General features: G+C 39.0%; 1 protein-coding gene across 8 annotated transcripts in view; it reads left to right on the top strand.

Annotated features, from left to right (window-relative positions):
* The first annotated feature begins 637 nt into the window (after positions 1-637).
* The window catches only part of PUS7 (pseudouridine synthase 7), a 107,636-nt gene continuing 86,669 nt past the window's right edge, over positions 638-21,604 (top strand). Inside the window, exons 1-5 of one of the 8 annotated variants that reach the window (XM_032642776.1) lie at positions 651-771; positions 1,429-2,357; positions 17,497-17,559; positions 17,668-17,755; positions 20,343-20,386. In XM_032642776.1, the coding sequence (XP_032498667.1) occupies positions 2,201-2,357; positions 17,497-17,559; positions 17,668-17,755; positions 20,343-20,379 (345 nt within the window). In that variant the 5' untranslated portion in view covers positions 651-771; positions 1,429-2,200 and the 3' untranslated portion in view covers positions 20,380-20,386. Of the gene's footprint in view, positions 772-1,139; positions 2,358-17,394; positions 17,560-17,667; positions 17,756-20,342; positions 20,421-21,604 lie in introns of those variants that run through there. The other 7 variants (XM_032642777.1, XM_032642775.1, XM_032642774.1 and 4 more) reach the window with 7 other exon arrangements.

The following is a 21,604-nucleotide window of genomic DNA, read 5'->3' as shown; positions in this document are numbered from 1 at the left end:
TTATTAAGAGATGGCATTGACAGAGAATAGCTGACTCCACTAGGTGGCATCTGGACACTTCTCTTTAGCACGAGTCCAGGGGAACTGGAGATTCAGGGCCAGAGCTGCCTGAGGTATGTTAAGAGAGGGAGCTCTGAGCAGACAAATGCACCCAGGCTTGTTGAAACAGAAAACAATCAGCAACTTGGGAAGATGTCAGCAGGCCAGGTGTCACTGGAAGTTCTAGTGTCATTTGAGGTTCAAAGAGCAGAGCTATTTTATTCAGGGACCGAGTAACTCCTGGAGAGTAAGTAAATGAAGTTCTCAAGGAGATCAAATGTCTTGAGCTTCATGCACAGAGAAGAAACTCTGTGTCCAGGGCACCAACTTGCAGTCCTGAGTAGATTTTTTTAATGTATTAAGTACACATAAGGTATAAAGAATCATAATCCAGGGCTTCCCTGGTGGCACAGTGGTTAAGAATCGCCTGCTAATGCAGGGGACATGGGTTTGAGCCCTGGTCTGGGAAGATCCCACATGGCGCGGAGCAGTTAAGCTCGTGGGCCACAACTACTGAGCCTGCATGCCACAACTACTGAAGCCTGCACGCCTAGAGCCTGTGCTCCGCAATAAGAGAAGCCACCGCAATGAGAAGCCCGCGCACCACAACGAAGAGAAGCCCCGGCTCGCCACAACTAGAGAAAGCCCACGAGCAGCAACAAAGACCCAACACAGCCAAAAATTAATTTAAAAAATCATAATCCAATGAGCACCTGTGTACCCACGACTCAGGTAAAGAAAATCTTATTACCTTTACCCCTGGAGTCCCCAGGATATTCTTCCACAAACCCATTCTCTTTCCTCTCACCTCCAAGGCAAATACTGTGCTGAATTTTGTATCATTCCCTTGCATTTCTTAGTAGATCTCCTACACAGGCTTGAATCTGTAAACAATACATTGCTTCATTCTGTATGTTTTTTAACTTTATATAAGTTGATTCATACAGTATATATTCTTGAGACAATATTATGTTTTTGAGAGTCACCCATATTGTTGCAAGTAGCTACAATCTATGGTTGCAAAGCTTTATATATTTATATTGCATTGTGAATATATAACAGTTTTTTAAAAAATCCATTCTAGTTTTGATGACCTTTGGGCTGCTGTGTTTTCTGTCATGCACACTGCTGCTCTGAACATTCTTGTGCATATCTCCTGGTACAGGTGTACAAGAGTTGCTCTAGGCGTGGAATTTCTGAGTCATGGTGTAGAAACATGTCTATGCTACCAAGATAATTCAAAATTGTTTTCCAAGGTGGATGTTCTCCTTTGGAAAGCTCCCATCATCACTGGCTGTTTTGATGCCCTATATCCTTGCCAGCAGTCTAATTTGTTCAACTTCCTAATTTTTACCAGTCTGGTCGATGTATAATGGTATTTTCTTGTAGTTTTCTTTATAGGATTGCCGGAGAGACTGAGAATATTTTCATATGTTTATTGGCCATTTGTCTTTCCTCTTCTTGAAGTGGCTATTCTGGGATAACTCTCTGGTGGGGAGTAAGGGCACAGACCTCAGAGCCTGGCCCTCAAGGACAGAAGTCCCAGCCTAGAGTTTAGTTTCTCAGGTATTTCGATGGCTGAGTAGAGGCCCTCCTGGCCACCTGCGTCCCACCTTATTCAGTGGCTCTCCCTCAAAACGACTGTCAGGTGGTCTTTATCTCAAGACCAGCTCCACACGGTCTAGTTAAGCAGCAAACACATGTAGGAGCTCAGAATCCACGCACTTCACGACCCCGCAGTCTGGTAGAGAAAACCGTCAACCTTCCTGCCCCGCCGCCAGTGCCGTGCTGCAGGCTGCTCACACCAAAGATGCTGCTTAGGACTCTCCACTGGACACCCCCGTTATTACACAAGTTCCTTCTGTTATTAGTCTATCCTCATGTGTTATTACCACATGAGACCTTGGGTCAGCAAGTACTGAGCTAGGTGCTAGAGACAGAAACAGGAAAAGACCATCAGGCCCGGCACTCAGCCCAGACAGCGGACTGGGCCCTCCGCCCGCAAGGAGCTCTGCACGGGTTTCCCTCCGGCCTCCGCGTAGGCCCCACCCCACACCTCCCAGACTGCTTCCCTCGCGATGAGGTGCAGGATTTGGTGCCCAGGTCTCAGCCTGTGGGGCGCGCATCACGTAACCGCGTCGGGCGGAAGGGGCGGGGCCGAATGGCCGTGACGCTGCGTGGTCGCCTAGCAACGTCCCAATTCGGAGCGATGGAGGCCAACAGCAGCAGGGAGATCGAAGCCAGGAATTATTTGGAAAAACATCGGATTATGGAGTTGCTGACCTATCTCACCAGCGCCCTCCTCTTTTTCCGGCCGGGTAAGTGTCTTGCCTACCACTCGGCTTTCTGTCCCATACAGAGCAGTCCCCGGAAATTCCCGGTGTAGCCATCCCTTCCCGCCCGCGTCCCGGGGGGCCAGCTTCCTTCCCGGCTACCACTCCCAGCCCCTCCGCATACACTCTCCTGCCTCTCGGCTACTCGAGCCCTTCTGCTGCTAGTTAACGCTGTGGCCTTCAAATTAAGCAAGACTTATTGAACGGCCTCTTTGTGCCTGCCACTAGCTGAGTGTGGCGGGAGTCTCGCCGGTGGAGGGCTCTCGCCGGTGGGAGAGAGGCCCCGAGGTCCGGTAGCCTGCCTCCTGGCTCCACCCCTTACTACTTTGTGATAGTGGGCAACAGCCTGAACTTCGGTCTCCTCTTCTGGAAAATGGCGATTATAATAATACCGATCTCATGGCAACGTGGGGAAGATTAAACAAATAATGTATAAATCATCCTTATGCCTGGTAAGAAACAGATGTTTCCAGTGTTATCCCTGCCCTCAAAAGAGTCTGTAAGCTGGTAAAAACAACTGATAGGGTAAAAGGAAGGATATTCTTGAGGAGATAGATTTTCCTGACATGTTTTCTATGTCTGATTCCCTTACAAAGTTTGGATCATTTCATAATTTTTGTGTGGTCTGTAAATGTAAAAGTTATGTTAAGGTGAAAGTGACTCGATGTGCTTCTCCCCAGGGTGCAGAATTGTAATTTACTAGTCTCATATGGAGTGTCCAAAATGCCCAAATTGTCCATTTGCCTCTGGGTAAGGAAATATAAAAACCAAATATTCCAATTTTGCCAAAAGCCTCCCAACTAATATGATCCTATATAAGGTGATCAGGTTCTCTCTAGTTGTTTTAAAATGATAAACCAGCAAAAACTCTGCAACAATTAAAAATAAATAGAAAATCAAAAAAACAAAGTACAAAGGAATGCACTTTTTTAATGCACTGGGAAAAAGTTGCTATCAAACTAATTTTTAAAAACCTAGTTTTTGAAAAAGTGAGTAATTACCATCTCTTGCTGGTCTCTGGTACTGTGGTGGTGAAAATAGTTTTTTGCTGTTAGATGCAGACATATATGTAAATGTGTGTGTGTGTCAAAACTTCAGAAATAGCAGAAGTAAAGCCAATGAATCACCAAAGTAGTAATCAGTAAAGTTTATTTTGCACACACCAAAAAGATAGTTTGAAAGCCAGGAGCACTCAAACCAAAACACGGAATGAGGCTCAGGGGTATATTGTTAAAAAGCGGCTTATATGGTGAGAAGATAGTGACTGTTTATTCTTCACAGTAATTGGTTTTAATATTATCATCATCTTAAATGATAGGGAATTGGTTACTTCATATCAACCTTGGGAAACAGTTTAAATTTTGCTTATTTACAGAGGCAGAAGCAAGAAATGACCCAGGTCAAGTTAGTCTTGCAAAATAAGCTAAATTAAGCTTTGCTTGTGTAACTTAACTGGTTTTGTCTGCCCAGGGAATTTTTCAAGGCTGGTTTCCATTTGGTCTTGATTTTAACAATACCCCCTGCCCCCTCCGTGGGCGGAGAGTATGAGCAACCAGTATAGCATTATTCCTGGTTACCACTGTTGATGTAGTCAGGCTGAAGAATCGCATATACACTGTTTGCATTAGTTGAGTCCTTAGGCAGGAGAGCCGTGTAGTCACTATCTTAATTCTTTATATGGTTATTGTTGATTTTGTCCAGTTGTGTGATCCTGATGAATGCCATTTGGCATGCGAGTGGCTGGAGACAGGCGTTTAAAACCCTCGAGAGTGTACAACACACTAGAAAGGTTAATATGATAACTATAAGGAAAATAATAACCAAGGATTGAAAAATGGTCCAGAGCAGAGATTCCCAGGACCCAAGATTTAACCAGAGATTCCCAGGACCTAAGATTTAACCAGCAGTTTTTAAGTTTTACCTTTCTAAGTGAACCGACAATTTTTTTGGATTAATGTGCCATTAGGTTTCAGTTTTTAAAGGTTATTTACATAGGCACAACCTGGTGTGTTAGCAATCACACATCCTCATGATTCCTCAAGACAGAATGAAGGGAGGATGTTGTATTTTAGGAGACCGCGCTGCAGGTGAGCTTCCAACTAAATGAGGTGTCTGTGTGCTGTGAGCAAGCAGGTAATTTAACAAGAGGCATTTCTAGGGAAACAAAAAACAAAGGCTAATAGTTTGAGCAAATTATAAATTCAGTTTCTGAGTTTGGAGAGCAGCCATTTGAGAAAATGTGTAGATTTGAGTTTGAAGCATCTCCAGATGGTGGAATGAGGATGGCATTGACAGTCTAATGGATTTTCCTGGCTTGCAGTTTGAATGTGTCTGGCGAGCTTCTGAGTGGCCATGTAAAAACAAGCATGCAGATTGCCTGCTCGTGAGCTGTTGTGATTTCTCTGAGGTTTATGTCAAGTTGTCCAGCTTTAATTTGTATGGCTTTGGGAAAAGGGCAGTTGAGTTTCATAGTGATTTGGAGTCAAAAGAGTGGGAGAAAATTGGAAATATTACTTTGGAGAGTTCTAGTCAAATACTGGAAGAAACTAGAAGAATTCAGGATCCAGTTCAGTTTACAAGTAGAAAACAAAACCTCAAAGAGGGTTAGCAGTACTAAAATCTGATATCTACAAACCTGTATTACTAAAACATAATTTTTCTTTCTATAATCATCCCGACTGTTACAAAGGATAACCAGTAAGAGAAATTTGTTTGCAAATTAAGTCTAGTTTCATAAACTTGATCTGATTATTTGCGTAAGTGCATTAAGAACAGTGATTGTATCGACTGCTTTTTTTTCTATTTCAAATGCTTGAACCACACATTTTTATTTCAGATTGAACCAGGAAATACATGAGTTTAGTTTTATTTTTTGAATTTTATTTTTTTATACAGCAGGTTCTTATTAGTCATCAATTTTATACACATCAGTGTATACATGTCAAGCCCAATCTCCCAATTCATCACACCACCACCACCACCACCCCGCTGCTTTCCCCCCTTGGTGTCCATACGTTTGTTCTCTACCTCTGTGTCTCAATTCCTGCCCTGCAAACTGGTTCATCTGTACCATTTTTCTAGGTTCCACATATATGCGTTAATATACGAAATTTGTTTTTCTCTTTCTGACTTACTTCACTCTGTATGACAGACTCTAGGTCCATCCACGTCTCAACAAATGACCCAATTTTGTTCCCTTTTGTGGCTGAGGAATATTCCATTGTATATATGTACCACATCTTCTTTATCCATTCGTCTGTATCGATGGGCATTTAGGTTGCTTCCATGACCTAGCTATTGTAAATAGTGCTGCAATGGACACTGGAGTGCATGTGTCTTTCTGAATTATGGTTTTCTCTGGGTATATGCCCAGTAGTGGGATTGCTGGATCATATGGTAATTCTATTTTTATTTTTTTAAGGAACCTCCATAGTGGCTGTATCAATTTACATTCCCACCGACAGTGCAAGAGGGTTCCCTTTTCTCCACACTCTCTCCAGCATTTGTTGCTTGTAGATTTTCTGATGATGCCCATTTTAATTGGTGTGAGGTGATACCTCCTTGTACTTTTGATTTACATTTCTCTAGTAATTAGTGATGTTGAGCAGCTTTTCATGTGCTTCTTGGCCATCTGTATGTCTTCTTTGGAGAAATCTCTATTTAGGTCTTCTGCCCATTTTTGGATTGGGTTGTTTGTTTTTTTTAATATTGAGCTGCATGAGCTGTTTATATATTTTGGAGATTAATCCTTTGTCCATTGATTCGTTTGCAAATATTTTCTCCCATTCTGAGGGTTGTCTTTGTCTTTTCGTCTTGTTTATAGTTTCCTTTGCCATACAAAAGCTTTTAAGTTTCATTAGGTCCCATTTGTTTATTTTTGTTTTTATTTCCATTACGCTAGGAGGTGGGTCATGCAGGCTTCCCTGGTGGCACAGTGGTTGAGAGTCCCCCTGCCAATGCAGGGGACACGGGTTCGTGCCCTGGTCCGGGAAGATCCCACATGCCGCGGAGCGGCTGGGCCCGTGAGCCATGGCCACTGAACCTGCGCGTCCGGAGCCTGTGCTCTGCAACGGGAGAGGCCACAACAGTGAGAGGCCCGCGTACCACCAAAAAATTTAAAAAAGATTTTGCTGTGATTTATGTCAAAGGGTGTTCTTCCTATGTTTTCCTCTAAGAGTTTAATGGTGTCTGGCCTTACATTTAGGTCTTGAATCCATTTTGAGTTTATTTTTGTGTATGGTGTTAGGGAGTGTTCTAATTTCATTCTTTTACATGTAGCTGTCCAGTTTTCCCAGCACCACTTATTGAAGAGACTGTCATTTCTCCATTGTATATCCTTGCTTCCTTTGTCATAGGTTAGTTGACCATAGGTGCATGGGTTTATCTCTGGGCTTTCTATCTTGTTCCCCTGATCTATGTTTCTGTTTTTGTGCCAGTACCATATTGTCTTGATTACTGTAGCTTTGTAGTATAGTCTGAAGTCAGGGAGTCTGATTCCTCCAGCTCCATTGTTTTCCCTCAAGACTGCTTTGGCTATTCGGGGTCTTTTGTGTATCCATACAAATTTTAAGATTGTTTTGCTCTAGTTCTGTAAAAAAAATGCCATTGGTAACTTGATAGGGATTGCATTGAATCTGTAGATTGCTTTGGGTAGTAGAGTCATTTTCACAATATTGATTCTTCCAATCCAAGAACATGGTATATCTCTCCATCTGTTGGTATGATCTTTAATTTCTTTCATCAGTGTCTTATAGTTTTCTGCATACAGGTCTTTTGTCTCCCTAGGTAGGTTTATTCCTAGGTATTTTATTCTTTTTGTTGCAGTGGTAAATGGGAGTGTTTCCTTAATTTCTCTTTCAGATTTTTCATCATTAGTGTATAGGAATGCAAGAGAATTCTGTGCATTAATTTTGTATCCTGCAACTTTACCACATTCATTGATTAGTTCTAGTAGGTTCCTGGTGGCATCTTTACGATTCTCTATGTATAGTATCATGTCATCTGCAAACAGTGACAGTTTTACTTCTTCTTTTCCAATTTGTATTCCTTTTATTTCTTTTTCTTCTCTGATTGCCATGGCTAGGACTTCCAAAACTATGTTGAATAATAGTGGTGAGAGGGGACATTCTTGTCTTATTCCTGATCTTGGAGGAAATGCTTTCAGGTTTTCACCATTGAGAATGATGTTTGCTGTGGGTTTGTCATATATGGCCTTTATTATGTTGAGGTAGATTCCCTCTATGACCACTTTCTGGAGAGTTTTTATCATAAATAGGTGTTGAATTTTGTCAAAAGCTTGTTCTGCATCTATTGAGATGATCATATGGTTTTTATTCTTCAGTTTGTTAATATGGTGTATCACATTGATTGATTTGCGTATATTGAAGAATCCTTGCATCCCTGGGATAAATTCCACTTGACCATGGTGTATGATCTTTTTAATGTGTTGTTGGATTCTGTTTGCTAGTATTTTGTTGAGGATTTTTGCATCTATGTTCATCAGTGATATTGGTCTGTAATTTTCTTTTTTTGTATATCTTTGTCTGGTTTTGGTATCAGGGTGATGGTGGCCTCATAGAATGAGTTTGGGAGTGTTCCCTCCTCCGCAATTTTTTGGAAGATTTTTGAGAAGGATGGGTGTTAGCTCTTCTCTAAATGTTTGATAGAATTCACCTGTGAAGCCATCTGGTCCTGGGCTTTTGTTTGTTGGAAGATTTTTAATCACAGTTTCAATTTCATTACTTGTGATTGGTCTGTTCATATTTTCTATTTCTTCCTGGTCCAGTCTTGGAAGGTTATACCTTTCTAAGAATTTGTCCACTTCTTCCAGGTTGTCCATTTTATTGACATAGAGTTGCTTGTAGTAGTCTCTTAGGATGCTTTGTATCTCTGCGGTGTCTGTTGTAACTTCTCCTTTTTCATTTCTAATTTTATTGATTTGAGTCCTCTCCCTGTTTTTCTTGATGAGTCTGGCTAATCAATTTTGTTTATCTTCTCAAAGGACCAGCTTTTAGTTTTATTGATCTTTGCTATTGTTTTCTTTGTTTCTATTTCATTTATTTCTGCTCTGATCTTTATGATTTCTTTCCTTCTGCTAACTTTGGGTTTTGTTTGTTCTTCTTTTTCTGGTTCCTTTAGCTGTAAGGTTAGATTGTTTATTTGAGATTTTTCTTGTTTCTTCAGGTGGTAGGTGTCTATAGCTATAAACTTCTCTCTTAGAACTGCTTTTGTTGCATCCCATACGTTTTGGATCGTCGTGTTTTCATTGTCATTTGTCTTAGGTATTTTTTGATTTCCTCTTTGATTTCTTCAGTGATCTCTTGGTTATTTAGTAACATGTTGTTTAGCCTCCATGTGTTTGTGTTTTTTACGTTTTTTTCCCTGTAATTCATTTCTAATCTCATAGCGTTGTGGTCAGAAGAGATGCTTGATATGATTTCAGTTTTCTTAAATTTACTGAGGCTTGATTTGTGACCCATGATGTGATCTATCCTGGAGAACGTTCCATGCGCACTTGAGAAGAAAGTGTAATCTGCTGTTTTGGGATGGAATGTCCTATAAATATCAATTAAATCTATCTGGTCTACTGTGTCATTTAAAGCTTCTGTTTCCTTATTTATGTTCAGTTTGGATGATCTGTCCATTGGTGTAAGTGAGGTGTTAAAGTCCCCCACTATTACTGTGTTACTGTCAATTTCCTCTTTTAGAGCTGTTAGCAGTTGCCTTATGTATTGAGGTGCTCCTGTGTTGGGTGCATATATATTTATAATTGTTATCTCTTCTTCTTGGACTGATCCCTTGACCATTATGTAGTGTCCTTCCTTGTCTCTTGTAACATTCTTTATTTTAAAGTCTATTTAATCTGATATGAGTATTGCTACTCCAGCTTTCTTTTCATTTCCATTTGCATGGACTATCTTTTTCCATCCCCTCACTTTCAGTCTGTATGTGTCCCTAGGTCTGAAGTGAATCTCATGTAGACAGCATATATATGGGTCTTGTTTTTGTATCCATTCAGCGAGCCTGTGTCTTTTGGTTGGAGCATTTAATCCATTCATGTTTAAGGTAATTATCAATATGTATGTTGCTATGGCCATTTTCGTAATTGTTTTGGGTTTGTTTTTGTAGGTCCTTTTCTTCTCTTGTGTTTCCCACTTAGAGAAATTTCTTTAGCATTTGCTGTAGAGCTGGTTTGGTGGTGGTGAATTCTCTTAGCTTTTGACTTCTCCATCGAATCTGAATGAGATCCTTGCCGGGTAGAGTAATCTTGGTTGTAGGTTCTTCTGTTTCATCACTTTAAGTATATCATGCCACTCCCTTATGGCTTGTAGAGTTTCTGCTGAGAAATCAGCGTTAACCTTATGGGAGTTCCCTTGTATGTTATTTGTCGTTTTTCCCTTGCTGCTTTCAATAATTTTTCTTTGTCTTTAGTTTTTGCCAATTTGATTACTATGTGTCTCGGTGTGTTTCTGCTTGGGTTTATCCTGTATGCAACTGTCTGTGCTTCCTGGACTTGGGTGGCTATTTCCTTTCCCATATTATATTGTTTATTTGAGATTTTTCTTGTTTCTTGAGGTAGACTTGTATAGCTATAAACTTCCCTCTTAGAACTGCTTTTGCTGCATCCCATACGTTTTGGATCGTCGTTTTTTCATTGTCATTTGTCTTAGGTATTTTTTGATTTCCTCAAAAAATACCTTCCCATGTTAGGGAAGTTTTCGACTCTAATCTCTTCAAGTATTTTCTCAGGTCCTTTCTCTCTCTCTTCTCCTTCTGGGACCCGTATAATGCAAATGTTGTTGTGTTTAATGTTGTCCCAGAGGTCTCAGGCTGTCTTCATTTTTTTTCATTCTTTTTTCTTTTTTCTGTTCCGCAGTAGTGAATTCCACCATTCTGTCTTCCAGGTCACTTATCCGTTCTTCTGCCTCAGTTATTCTGCTGTTGATTCCTTGTAGTGTAGTTTTCATTTCAGTTATTGTATTGTTCATCTCTGTTTGTTTGTTTTTTAATTCTTCTAGGTCTTTGTTAAACATTTCTTGCATATTCTTGATCTTTGCCTCCATTCTTTTTCCAAGGTCCTGGATCATCTTCACTATCATTAATATGAATTCTTTTCCTGGAAAGTTGCCTATCTCCACTTCATTTAGTTGTTTTTCTGGCGTTTTATCTTGTTCCTTCATCTGGTACATAGCCCTCTGCCTTTTCGTCTTTTCTGTCTTTCTGTGAATGTGGTTTTTGTTCCACAGGCTGCAGGATTGTCATTCTTCTTACTTCTGCTGTCTGCCCTCTGGTAGATGAGGTTATCTAAGAGGCTTGTATGGACTCTTTTAAATCTGCTTTGCTGGCGCTTTTTATAAGGAATCTCAGATTAGACTTTTAAAGTCTCTTTAGGCTAAGAAGCCAAGCCAAGAACTTGTCCATTGTTTCCATTGTGCAAATATGTATATTGTCATGAAAAATAAGAGTATTTAGTAAGAGTTTCAAAATTCTGGAGGAATCAGGTAGGGAGAAAAAGATTAATGTTTCAACCTTTGTTGCAAATATATACTTCACCAAATTGCAATAAGTTATAGATAGCTTAAAAGAGAGGAGAAAAGAGGCCTCTTTAAATCTGGAAAACAAAACATTAAAGCACCAGCAATGTTTTAAATTAAATCATAAAAATTAAAATCATCATCAATTCATTCAGTCTTACATAATTAATTCTTATTTTGCTTGATCTTGGTAGGCAGCTTTTTTTTTTTTTTTTTTTTTTTGCGGTACACGGGCCTCTCACCGCTATGGCCTCTCCCATTGCGGAGCAGGCATAGCCGCTCTGCAGCACGTGGGATCCTCCCAGACCAGGGCACGAACCCATGTCCACTGCGTCGGCAGGCGGACTCTAAACCACTGCGCCACCAGGGAAGCCTGGTAGGCAGCTTTATGAATCAGTTTTCCACTAGAGTTCTAGAAATTCTTACCCAGTTCAATAATATGATTTTATAATTATCAGAAACCTTTACTTTTCAGAGTCTTTTCCATGAATCTTCTTGAAGATTAAGCACTTTTTAGGAACATTTTTGTGAAAGCATAACAGTAAAACAATAACTATCTGTGAGTGGCAAAGGACCTAAAAATAGTCACGGTTAAAGATCTGGTAAGGGCTTCCCTGGTGGCGCAGTGGTTGAGAGTCCACCTGCCGATGCAGGGGACACGGGTTCGTGCCCCGGTCTGGGAAGATCCCACATGCTGCAGAGTGGCTGGGCCCGTGAATCATGGCCGCTGAGCCTGTGCGTCCGGAGCCTGTGCTCCGCAACGGGAGAGGCCACAACAGTGAGAGGCCCGCGTATCACAAAAAAAAAAAAAAAAAAAAAGATCTGGTAAGTGTTCACATACACACACCAAAAATGATGCAATTGACAAGGAAATTTGGTTACTTTTATGATATATAATGTTTTAAGATAATAGCTGCAATTATGACTGATAACATTATGCCAGGATATAGATTTTTAAGAATTTCATATAATTTCTGAATTACTTATTTTAATGATATGTATCTCTTATAAATATCACCTAAGAAGGTTAAATATTGCTTTTTATTTGACGATGTTTCCCATGCAGTCTAATATATCAAATAAGCCTAGGTAAATTAATATTTCGCTTTTAGCTTCATTCAGAATTTGATTTGGGAAGTTTGTTTAAAATGTCAAAACACTGAAAATATGTGATCAAATAGAATCACAGGTCACTGTGAAACAATACTCAGTTATCCATTCAACCAAAGTGACAAAAGATTTCAAAGGCAAATACAGAAAGTTATATAGTTGTAAAAAACCAAACAAACAAAAATTAGCTCTTTTAATTCAATGAGTCAGGTTTTTTTTTCTACATAGTCAAAGACCTGATAATGACAACGTGAAGCACAGTAAATTATTTTCATAAGACGTACATCTTATTTTAATTTTTGGCTGCATTGGGTCTTCATTGCTGCTTACAGGCTTTCTCTAGTTGCGGCGAGCGGGGGCTACTCTTCATTGTGGTGCATGGGCTTCTCATCGCAGTGGCTTCTCTTGTTGCGGAGCACAGGCTCTAGGCCTGCGGGCTTCAGTAGTTGTGGCACACAGGCTCAGTAGTTGTGGCTCGCGGGGTCTAGAGCACAGGCTCAGTAGTTGTGGTGCACGGGCTTAGTTGCTTCACCGCACGTGGTATCTTCCCAGACCAGGGCTCAAACCCATGTCCCCTGCATTGGCAGGCGGATTCTTAACAACTGCGCCACCAGGAAAGCCCAGGGCGTACATTTTTTGTTTCCTAGGCAGATTACATTAAAGGTAAAGAAAAACCTTTGTTCACCATTTCTTTTTTTTTTTTTTTTAAATGCTACCGTCTGTTGGCTTGCTTTTATAAATTTATTTATTTATTTATTTTTAGTTTTGGCTGTGTTGGGTCTTCGTTTCTGTGCGAGGGCTTTCTCTAGTTGTGGCAAGCGGGGGCCACTCTTCATAGCGGTGCGCAGGCCTCTCACTGTCGCGGCCTCTCTTGCTGCGGAGCACAGGCTCCAGACGCACAGGCTCAGTAGTTGTGGCTCACGGGCCCAGTTGCTGCACGGCATGTGGGATCTTCCCGGACCAGGGCTTGAACCCGTGTCCGCTGCATTGGCAGGCAGACTCTCAACCACTGTGCCACCAGGGAAGCCCACCATTTCTTTTTTTAAAGATTTTATTTATTATTTATTTATTTTTGTCTGCGACGGGTCTTAGTTGTGGCACGTGGGATCTTCGTTGTGGCGCATGGGCTTCTCTCTAGTTGTGGCACGTGGGTTTTTTTCTCTCTAGTTGTGGCACGCAGGCTCCAGAGCCTGTGAAATTGTGAAATTGTGAAGAAGGAAAAGAAATTCATTTGAGTTTTGCTGATGTGGTTCAGACTGCAAATGTTACAGCCACAGTGCATAAGTGCTTAGTTAAGATGGAAAAGGCATTAAATTTGTACAGTAAGATATTTTGAGACCACGTTCATATAACTTTTATTATGGTAAATCATTATAATTGATTTTATTATTAGTTGTTAATTTCTTACTATGCCTAATTTATAAATTAAACTTTATCATGTGGTTTCAGGCATTACAGAGGGTATTGGAATGTATTCTCCATGGATAAGGGGGAGCTACTGTATATCCATTTCTTTTTTTTTTTTTAAGTAGCTTTTCTTTTATTTATTTACTTATTTTTTAAAAGGTTTTTTTTTGTTTGTTTTTGTTTGGCTGTGTTGGGTCTTTGTTGCAGCACGCTGGCTTTCTCTAGTTGTGGTGAGCAGGGGCTACTGTTGGCTGCGGTGCATGGGCTTCTCATTGCGGTGGCTTCTCTTGTTGCGGAGCACAGGCTCTAGGCATGCGGGCTTCAGTAGCTGTGGCACGCGGGCTCAGTAATTGTGGCTCATGGGCTCTATAGCATGGGCTCTAGAGCACAGGCTCAGTAGCTGTGGCTTACGGGCTTAGTTGCTCATGGCATGTGGGATCTTCCTGGACCAGGGCTCGAACCCATGTCCCCTACATTGGCAGGCGGATTCTTAACCACTGCACCACCAGGGAAGTCCCTGTATATCAATTTCTAATATGTTCCATATTACTCACTATTGTATGATTGATGCTCAGGAAGAAACACTATCTTTATCTTGGGTCTTTGCAAAGCTCCTGGCATTATGATATGTATCTCAGTTTGAAAACGTTGGAATTGTAAGGGAGTTATGGAAAATAAGACTACACAGCGTGGTTGGGCTATTACTGTTGTGAGAAAACGTCCACAATCCCACATCCTTGATCCCTAAATTCTAGAAGCTCTGAAACCCAACAGATTTTCATAACTCATTTAGCAGCCAAATTTGACATAATCTGAAGTCATTTGGTAGGAAAATCTGGCCTTTTCTAGGGTATATTGGGAAATATAGCCCCTGGCTGGGCAGCCCTTCCCAGTGGTAATTCTATGCTGTGGAAGGAGGGAGTATTTATTTTTAGGGGATGACTTTAAAGAAATCAGAAGTTTTTTTAAGGAGGCAGTTGTAGTCACCCAGGTGAGAACTACTGCTGTGGCAGTGGTGGGGATCAGATGACTGAGAGCTACTGAGGAGAAAGACTCTGGAAAGATTGTCATGACTGACTAGGTTTGGGTGTCGCAGGTGCTTCCCATGTTTGAGTTAGTTGAGTGTGGTAGAATCTCGGAGCTGTGGAAGCACACTGACTGGGTTCATACTGGCTGTATGGCCTTGAGCAAGTGACTGTTGTGAGGAGAAAATCAAGTAAGCCAAAGAAAATGTTTATCATAGTACGAGGCACATAGTAAGGGCTCAATAAATACTTGCTATTAGTATTACAACTTAGAACTTGAAGTTTGTCTGCCTTGAAGAACTGATGGTCATTATCAGCTGACATTTATGTAACTTCAGTGGTTAGTGCCATTTGGCTCTTCCCTTCATGTTTAAAAAAATGTATATCTTTATATACTTACGTTGTAAGCATTTTCAAAACATTTTTAGAAGCAGGTGGAGTATAAATTATAGATTCCAAATATAGACATTATAGCACCTCATGTAGTCTGAAGGATATACAGCAACAAATCTTCATCAAAGTAACATACCAAGTTCCATTAGCATTATTTACATATTCTAGCCTTAAAAAGAAATGTAGTGAGTTGAAATCAAACTTGGACATATTTCTCCTTCTAATTTTGTTATACAGTTCAGAAAGAAATGACAGAAGACTACATACATGATGTGATTGCCTTAGTAACCTATCTGCTATAATGTATTAAAAGTTGCACAAAAAGGCACTGTATTAGATTAAAAGTCTGCCTACTTCTAGTTTCAACACATAAATTCCAAGGAGTGAAATACACGGAGGAGAAACCTATATGATTAAGAGAGACTTAAAAACATAACCTATCACAATGTGTGGACTCTGTTTGATTACTGATTTTTAAAGAGTGTTTACAATTTATGACATTTGTGAGACAACTGGAAATTTGAATAATGCCTGGCTATTTGAGAATATTAAGAATTTTGTTAGATGTGTAAATTGTATCACGATAACAGTATTGTGGTAACATAAAAAAGAAAAAGGAGTCCCCTCTTCAACAAATGGTGTTGGGAAGACTGAATAACCACATGCAGAAAAAGAAAACTGGACCCCTGTCTAACACCATTCACAAAAATTAACTCGAAATGCATTAAAGACTTAAACATAAGACCTGCTACTGTGAAATTCCTAGAAGAAAACACAGGGAAGAAGCTCCTTGACATTGGTCTTGTCAGTGATTTTTGGATATGACCCCAAAAGCACAAACAACAAAAGCAAATATCAACAAGTGAGACTAAATTAAACTTTAAAACTTCTGCACAGCAAAAGAAACAATCAGCAAAATGAAAAGGCAGTCTATGGAATGGTAAAGAAATATTTGCAAATCATATATATGATAAAGGGCTAATATCCAAAATAAATGAAGAACCCATATAACTCAATGACAAAAAACCAATTTGATTAAAAATGGGCAGAGGAACTAAATAGATATTTTTCCTAAGAAGACATCCAAATGGCAACATGTACATGAAAAGATGCTCTATATCACAAATCATCAGGGGAATGAAAATTAAAACCACAATGGGATATCAAGTTATACCTGTTAGAACAGCTGTTATGGGTGGACCTTGAGGACATTGTGATAAGTGAAATAAGTCAAAGAGAGAAAGACAAATACTGTGTGATATCACTTACATGTGGAATCTAAAAAAGCCAAACTCCTAAAAACAGAGTAGAATGGTGGTTACCAGAGGCTGGGGGATGCGGGATAGGAGAGATGTTGCTTAAGGATACAAACTTGCAACTAGTAGATAACTAAGTCCTGGAGATCTAATGCACAGCATAGTGATTACAGAGAACAATGCTGTATTGTAAACATCAAACTTGCTAAGAGACTAGATCTTAATTATTCCCACTGCAAAAAAGCCATGATCATTATGTGATGTGATGGAACTATTAGCTAGCACTGCAGTGGCAATCATACTGCAGTATAAAGGTACCAAACCAACACATTGCACACCTTAAACTTACACAATTTTATGTCAGTTATAGCTCAACAAAAAAGAGAAAAGGGGGTCCTTATCTTTTAGAGATGCACACTGAAACATTCAGTAATGAAATGTGATTGCTGTGATTTACTTCAGAATAATACAGGAAGAGGGGACCTAGGTGGGATCATGGTAAAATAAGACCAGCCACAAAACTGAACAGTTGAAGTTGGTGATGAGTTCATTATACTTTTCTGTCTACTTTTATTATATGTATGAAATTCTCAGTGACAGTTTTTAAAAGACTTTTAAAATACACACACACACACACACACACACACACACACACACACACACACACACACACACACAGACTCACTCCTACTAAATCCTAGGATTGAAGTACAGTGATGGAGCAGTGGAACATTCATCATCTAAGCCATACCATTTTTACTTCTTTTGGCTTCTTTTATTACCATAACTAACCTGGATTATTTCTGAAAAGTGGATTGATCTTGATTTTTCATTTTTCACATTGTTTAGATGAAAGCCTGTTTATCCATATCCAAAATACTGCCCTTATGTTAGGAATGAACATTTATGCTTCCTAATTGGAGGACTATATTAATCTAAATGTTTGTTTTTTAAAATCTATTTTTTCCTTCTTTTAGCTGGCCTTTTCTCCTGCATCATGTTTTCCATTTTGAGGGTTTTCAACTTTGTCCATAAATTAAGAGTCACCTGAGGAGCCTTTTTGAAAAATGCGTAGATCCAATCTCTGGACATTTTTATTCAGTCATCCAGAGTAGAGCACTTTTGTATATAATTATTTAATTGTTTATTGTCTTGCCTTTCCTGTAAGCAAGGCCTATATTCCCAGTGCCTTGTACAGTACTTCAAATATAGGTATTTAATAATTGTTACATGACTGTTTCCATTTGTGACATATTTTAATTTCATATCAGAAAGAATTGGAACTATTCTTTTACAGAAAAACCAAGAGAGTATTTAATACCTATATTGGAACAGCTGAGAACTGCCAAAGTATCAGGCGTGGCTTTCCCTTTCTTTATGGATAACTCTAACATTGCAGCCATGTTTCAGATGCTGGACTCCTCGAATAAAGGATCCATATCATTTATACAGTATAAAGAAGGTCAGTATCTTCTACAAATTGAGGTAATAATTTGTGGTCATTCTGTAAATTTCCCTAGCTGAAACTAATTCTCACTTTTTAAATTTTCCTTTCTTCTTATTCTCATAGCCCTAAAAACCCTGGGTCTGTGTACTGCAGATGAAGTTTTAAAAGATGATGGACATGGAATAACTTGTGAAAAATTCATGTATGAAGTGTAAGTTTATTTTTAAGTGACTAATATTTAAATAACGTGGCATGATTTTGAAGTACAATTAATACATTTTAAAACAAAGGTTCCTACCTTCTGATAGAAACATTTCATTCCCCTGAAACTTTCAGCTGACTAGAAAGTGAGGACAGGCAGGGCTGACAGTACTCTGTAAGCCTGGGGGGAGGGGAGGGAGAGGATGCTGGGGTTAGGAGGATCCAGAGGCAGCTTCCTTCTTTTCTCAATGGGAAACCCCAGCAATTCTCAAAGAATGAGGTAGAGAAGCGCCGATCTGCTAGAAAAACTAACAGAAAAGCTTTAAGCTCAATATACTAGTTGGAAAATCTCTGTATACAGAGTAATAAAATTTCTCTCAAAATAATTCCTAAAAATGATTTCATAAATGTTTATCAATAGTACAGGCTGCATGCCAGCCTGACAATTTCGGGTTTGAGGTATTACAGCATGAAAAGTACTAACTAAATGCTAAGTCAGAAAAAACAAACAAACAAAAAAAAAACCGAGGGAATAAAACTTGATAGTTCTGGAAGCCTCTAGCTAATCTAGTTCAGTTTGTTTAAAAGTTTTATTTAACATAATCCAAGGCCAAGGAGAAGTTAGAAGAAAAAAGAATGTTTAAGATTCTCATCTCATCATTAGTTACATAATTATTCAACAAAAAACGTTTCATTACATTACCTACCCCAGAGAATGATGGTAGCACAGTGCTGTAGCTGAAATGTTTCATCCACAAAGCAAAGGTTGCCCACTGTCACATGGAATGGAACTAGGAAGTATTCTGAATGGAAAGACATTTGTAGAAAATGAGAGCAATCCTATTTCAGTCACTATCTCATAATATGTTTTCTTACGGGAAATATAGTGAATTTCCAAACTAGATACAGGAACTTCAATTATAAACATTTTATTTTATTTTTTAACATCTTTACTGGAGTATAATTGGTTTACAATGGTGTGTTAGTTTCTGCTGTATAACAAAGTGAATCAGCTATACATATACATATATCCCCATATCTCCTCCCTCTTGCATCTCCCTCCCACCCCTCCAGGTGGTCACAAAGCACCAAGCTGATCTCCCTGTGCTATGCAGCTGCTTCCTACTAGCTATCTATTTTACATTTGGTCGTGTATATATGTCCATGCTACTCTCTCACTTTGTCCCAGTTTACCCTTCCCCCTCCCTGTGTCCTCAAGTCCAATCTCTACGTCTGAGTCTTTATTTCTGTCCTGTCCCTAGGTTCTTCAGAATCTTTTTTTTTTTCTTTAGAAAAACCGTATGTGTTAGCATACAGTATTTGTTTTTCTCTTTCTGACTTACTTCACTCTGTGTGACAGACGCTAGGTCCGTCCACCTGACTACAAATAATTCAATTTTGTTTCTTTTTATGGCTGAGTAATATTCCATTGTGTATATGTGCCACATCTGCTTTATCCATTCATCTATCGATGGACACTTAGATTGCTTCCATGTCCTGGCTATTGTAAATAGAGCTGCAATGAACATTGTGGTACATTTCTCTTTTTGAAGTATGGTTTTCTCAGGGTATATGCCCAGTAGTGGGATTGCTGGATTGTATGGTAGTTCTACTTTTAGTTTTTTAAGGCACCTCCGTATTGTTCTTCATAGTGGCTGTATCAATTTACCTTCCCACCAACAGTGCAAGAGGGTTCCCTTTTCTCCACACCCTCTCCAGCATTTATTGTTTGTAGATTTTTTGATGATGGCCATTCTGACCGGTGTGAGGTGATACCTCATTGTAGTTTTTTTTTTTTTTTTTTTTGCGGTACGCGGGCCTCTCACTGTTGTGGGCTCTCCCGTTGCGGAGCACAGGCTCCGGACGAACAGGCTCAGCAGCCATGGCTAACGGACCCAGCCACTCCACGGCATGTGGGATCTTCCCGGACTGGGGCACGAACCTGTGTCCCCTGCATCGGCAGGTGGACTCTCAACCACTGCGCCACCAGGGAAGCCCCTCACTGTAGTTTTGATTTGCATTTCTCTAATGATTAGTGATGCTGAGCATCCTTTCATGTGTTTGTTGGCAATCTGTATATCTTCTTTGGAGAAATGTCTATTTAGGTCTTCTGCCCATTTTTGGATTGGGTTGTTTGTTTTTTTTGATATTGAGCTGCATGAGCTGCTTGTATACTTTGAAGATTTAATCCTTTGTCAGTTGCTTCATTTGCAAATATTTTCTCCCATTCTGAGGGTTGTCTTTTTGCCTTGTTTATGGTTTCCTTTGCTGTGTAAAAGCTTTTAAGTTTCATTAGGTCCCATTTGTTTATTTTTGTTTTTATTTCCCTTTCTCTAGGAGGTGGGTCAAAAAGGATCTTGCTGTGATTTATGTCATAGAGTTAAACATACATTTTAAAGTGATTTTTAAAAGTTTATTTGTTATGTTAGATCATCTACAACAGTCTCCCTGAATTGGCAAAGAAAATTAAAAGTTGATTATAATTTATTATCTCTGCTCTTGTATTTTATTCAACAGACATATTCATCATTTATATTTGTAAATGGAGTTACTCTGAGTTTTCATGGCTTCTGAGGTTTTTGTTTTTGTTTTCTTAGGAACAAGAAGACTCAGGAAATATGGTCAGCATTTTAATAACACTGTAAGTCCAAGATAATAAATGATTCTACATAGTTTTTAGTTGTTCAGTTTCATTAATTCAGAACTTCATCATATAACTTGAAATCCAACTGGCTCTGGCTTTTTCTTTATTAAAAAAAACAAAAAACCCCAAAAGGAAAAAAGACACTTTATTTTCCAGTGTTAGGCCAGTTTGTCCTCAAATTAAGTAGAATCTCAACATCTTGTTGAGCCAGTTTATAAATTCCGACTTCATTTAATGCCGCTGTGGCAGGAGGTTGCCCTGAAGTTGACTGCAGGACATCTCTCAGAAGTAGGGCACAACCAGTGTTCAAATTCAAAACAATACAGGCTTCTTTTACACTGTTTAAAAAAAAAAAAAGCTGCAGGTAAATGAGATCTCCATTATCGATATCATCCCATATTACCCTGTAACAATTTCATTTTGAAAAACTAAACAACTACCCTCCACTGTTAGATCATATCATTTATAGTTTATAAAAACTATTTATAGATTAGCTATTTGGCTCTTTTAATGTGTTTTGACTGTATATGTACAGAGTTTATATTTCATTAGATTACTATAAGGTAATAGGATCATTGATTTCAGTACGTATCCATTACTTCCCAAAATGTGATACTTGGTAGTAACAGTCTATTAAATGTAGCTAAGACTTTAGGTACATTAGGATACAGGAAAAGAGAAAATTAAGGGACAAAATAAAAGCAGAAAGGTAGAATACTAAAAAAAAAGCAGAAATAGATACCTTACTGAAATGAGCAAAAAAACTTTCATTTTATCTGTTTAAAAGGAATACTTTATAATCTCAAAAACCTAAATAATTTAAATTTTACATCAACAATTTCTAAAAATACTTGTAAGAATTCTCTTACATCCATTTATAATTATACTTAGAACCAAAATTAATATCAAATGTTTAAGAAAACAAATTTTCTTCAGGCCTGGCCTGTTATTCAGTACTAAATATATTTCAGATTTCTTCTATTTATTGAATATGGCAGAACTGCATTTGCTTTCATTTTCTATTTATTTCCCAGTAATAAGCACATAGTAGCATTACACCAAATATTAGAAAACAAAGCCCAACATATCATTTGTATCCAGTTCTGCTCAAGTTTTTGGGGTCATGGGTCACATCTTGTATTACTGGTACATAATGAATACTTTAAACTGTTAACTGATGCAGTATATATTTAACATCACTGGAACCCTAAAGCT

Source organism: Phocoena sinus, chromosome 9, assembly GCF_008692025.1.
Source record: "Phocoena sinus isolate mPhoSin1 chromosome 9, mPhoSin1.pri, whole genome shotgun sequence".
Taxonomy (NCBI): Eukaryota; Metazoa; Chordata; class Mammalia; order Artiodactyla; family Phocoenidae; genus Phocoena; species Phocoena sinus.
Note: the sequence above shows the minus strand (reverse complement) of the source record. Positions and strands in the feature narration are given on the sequence as shown.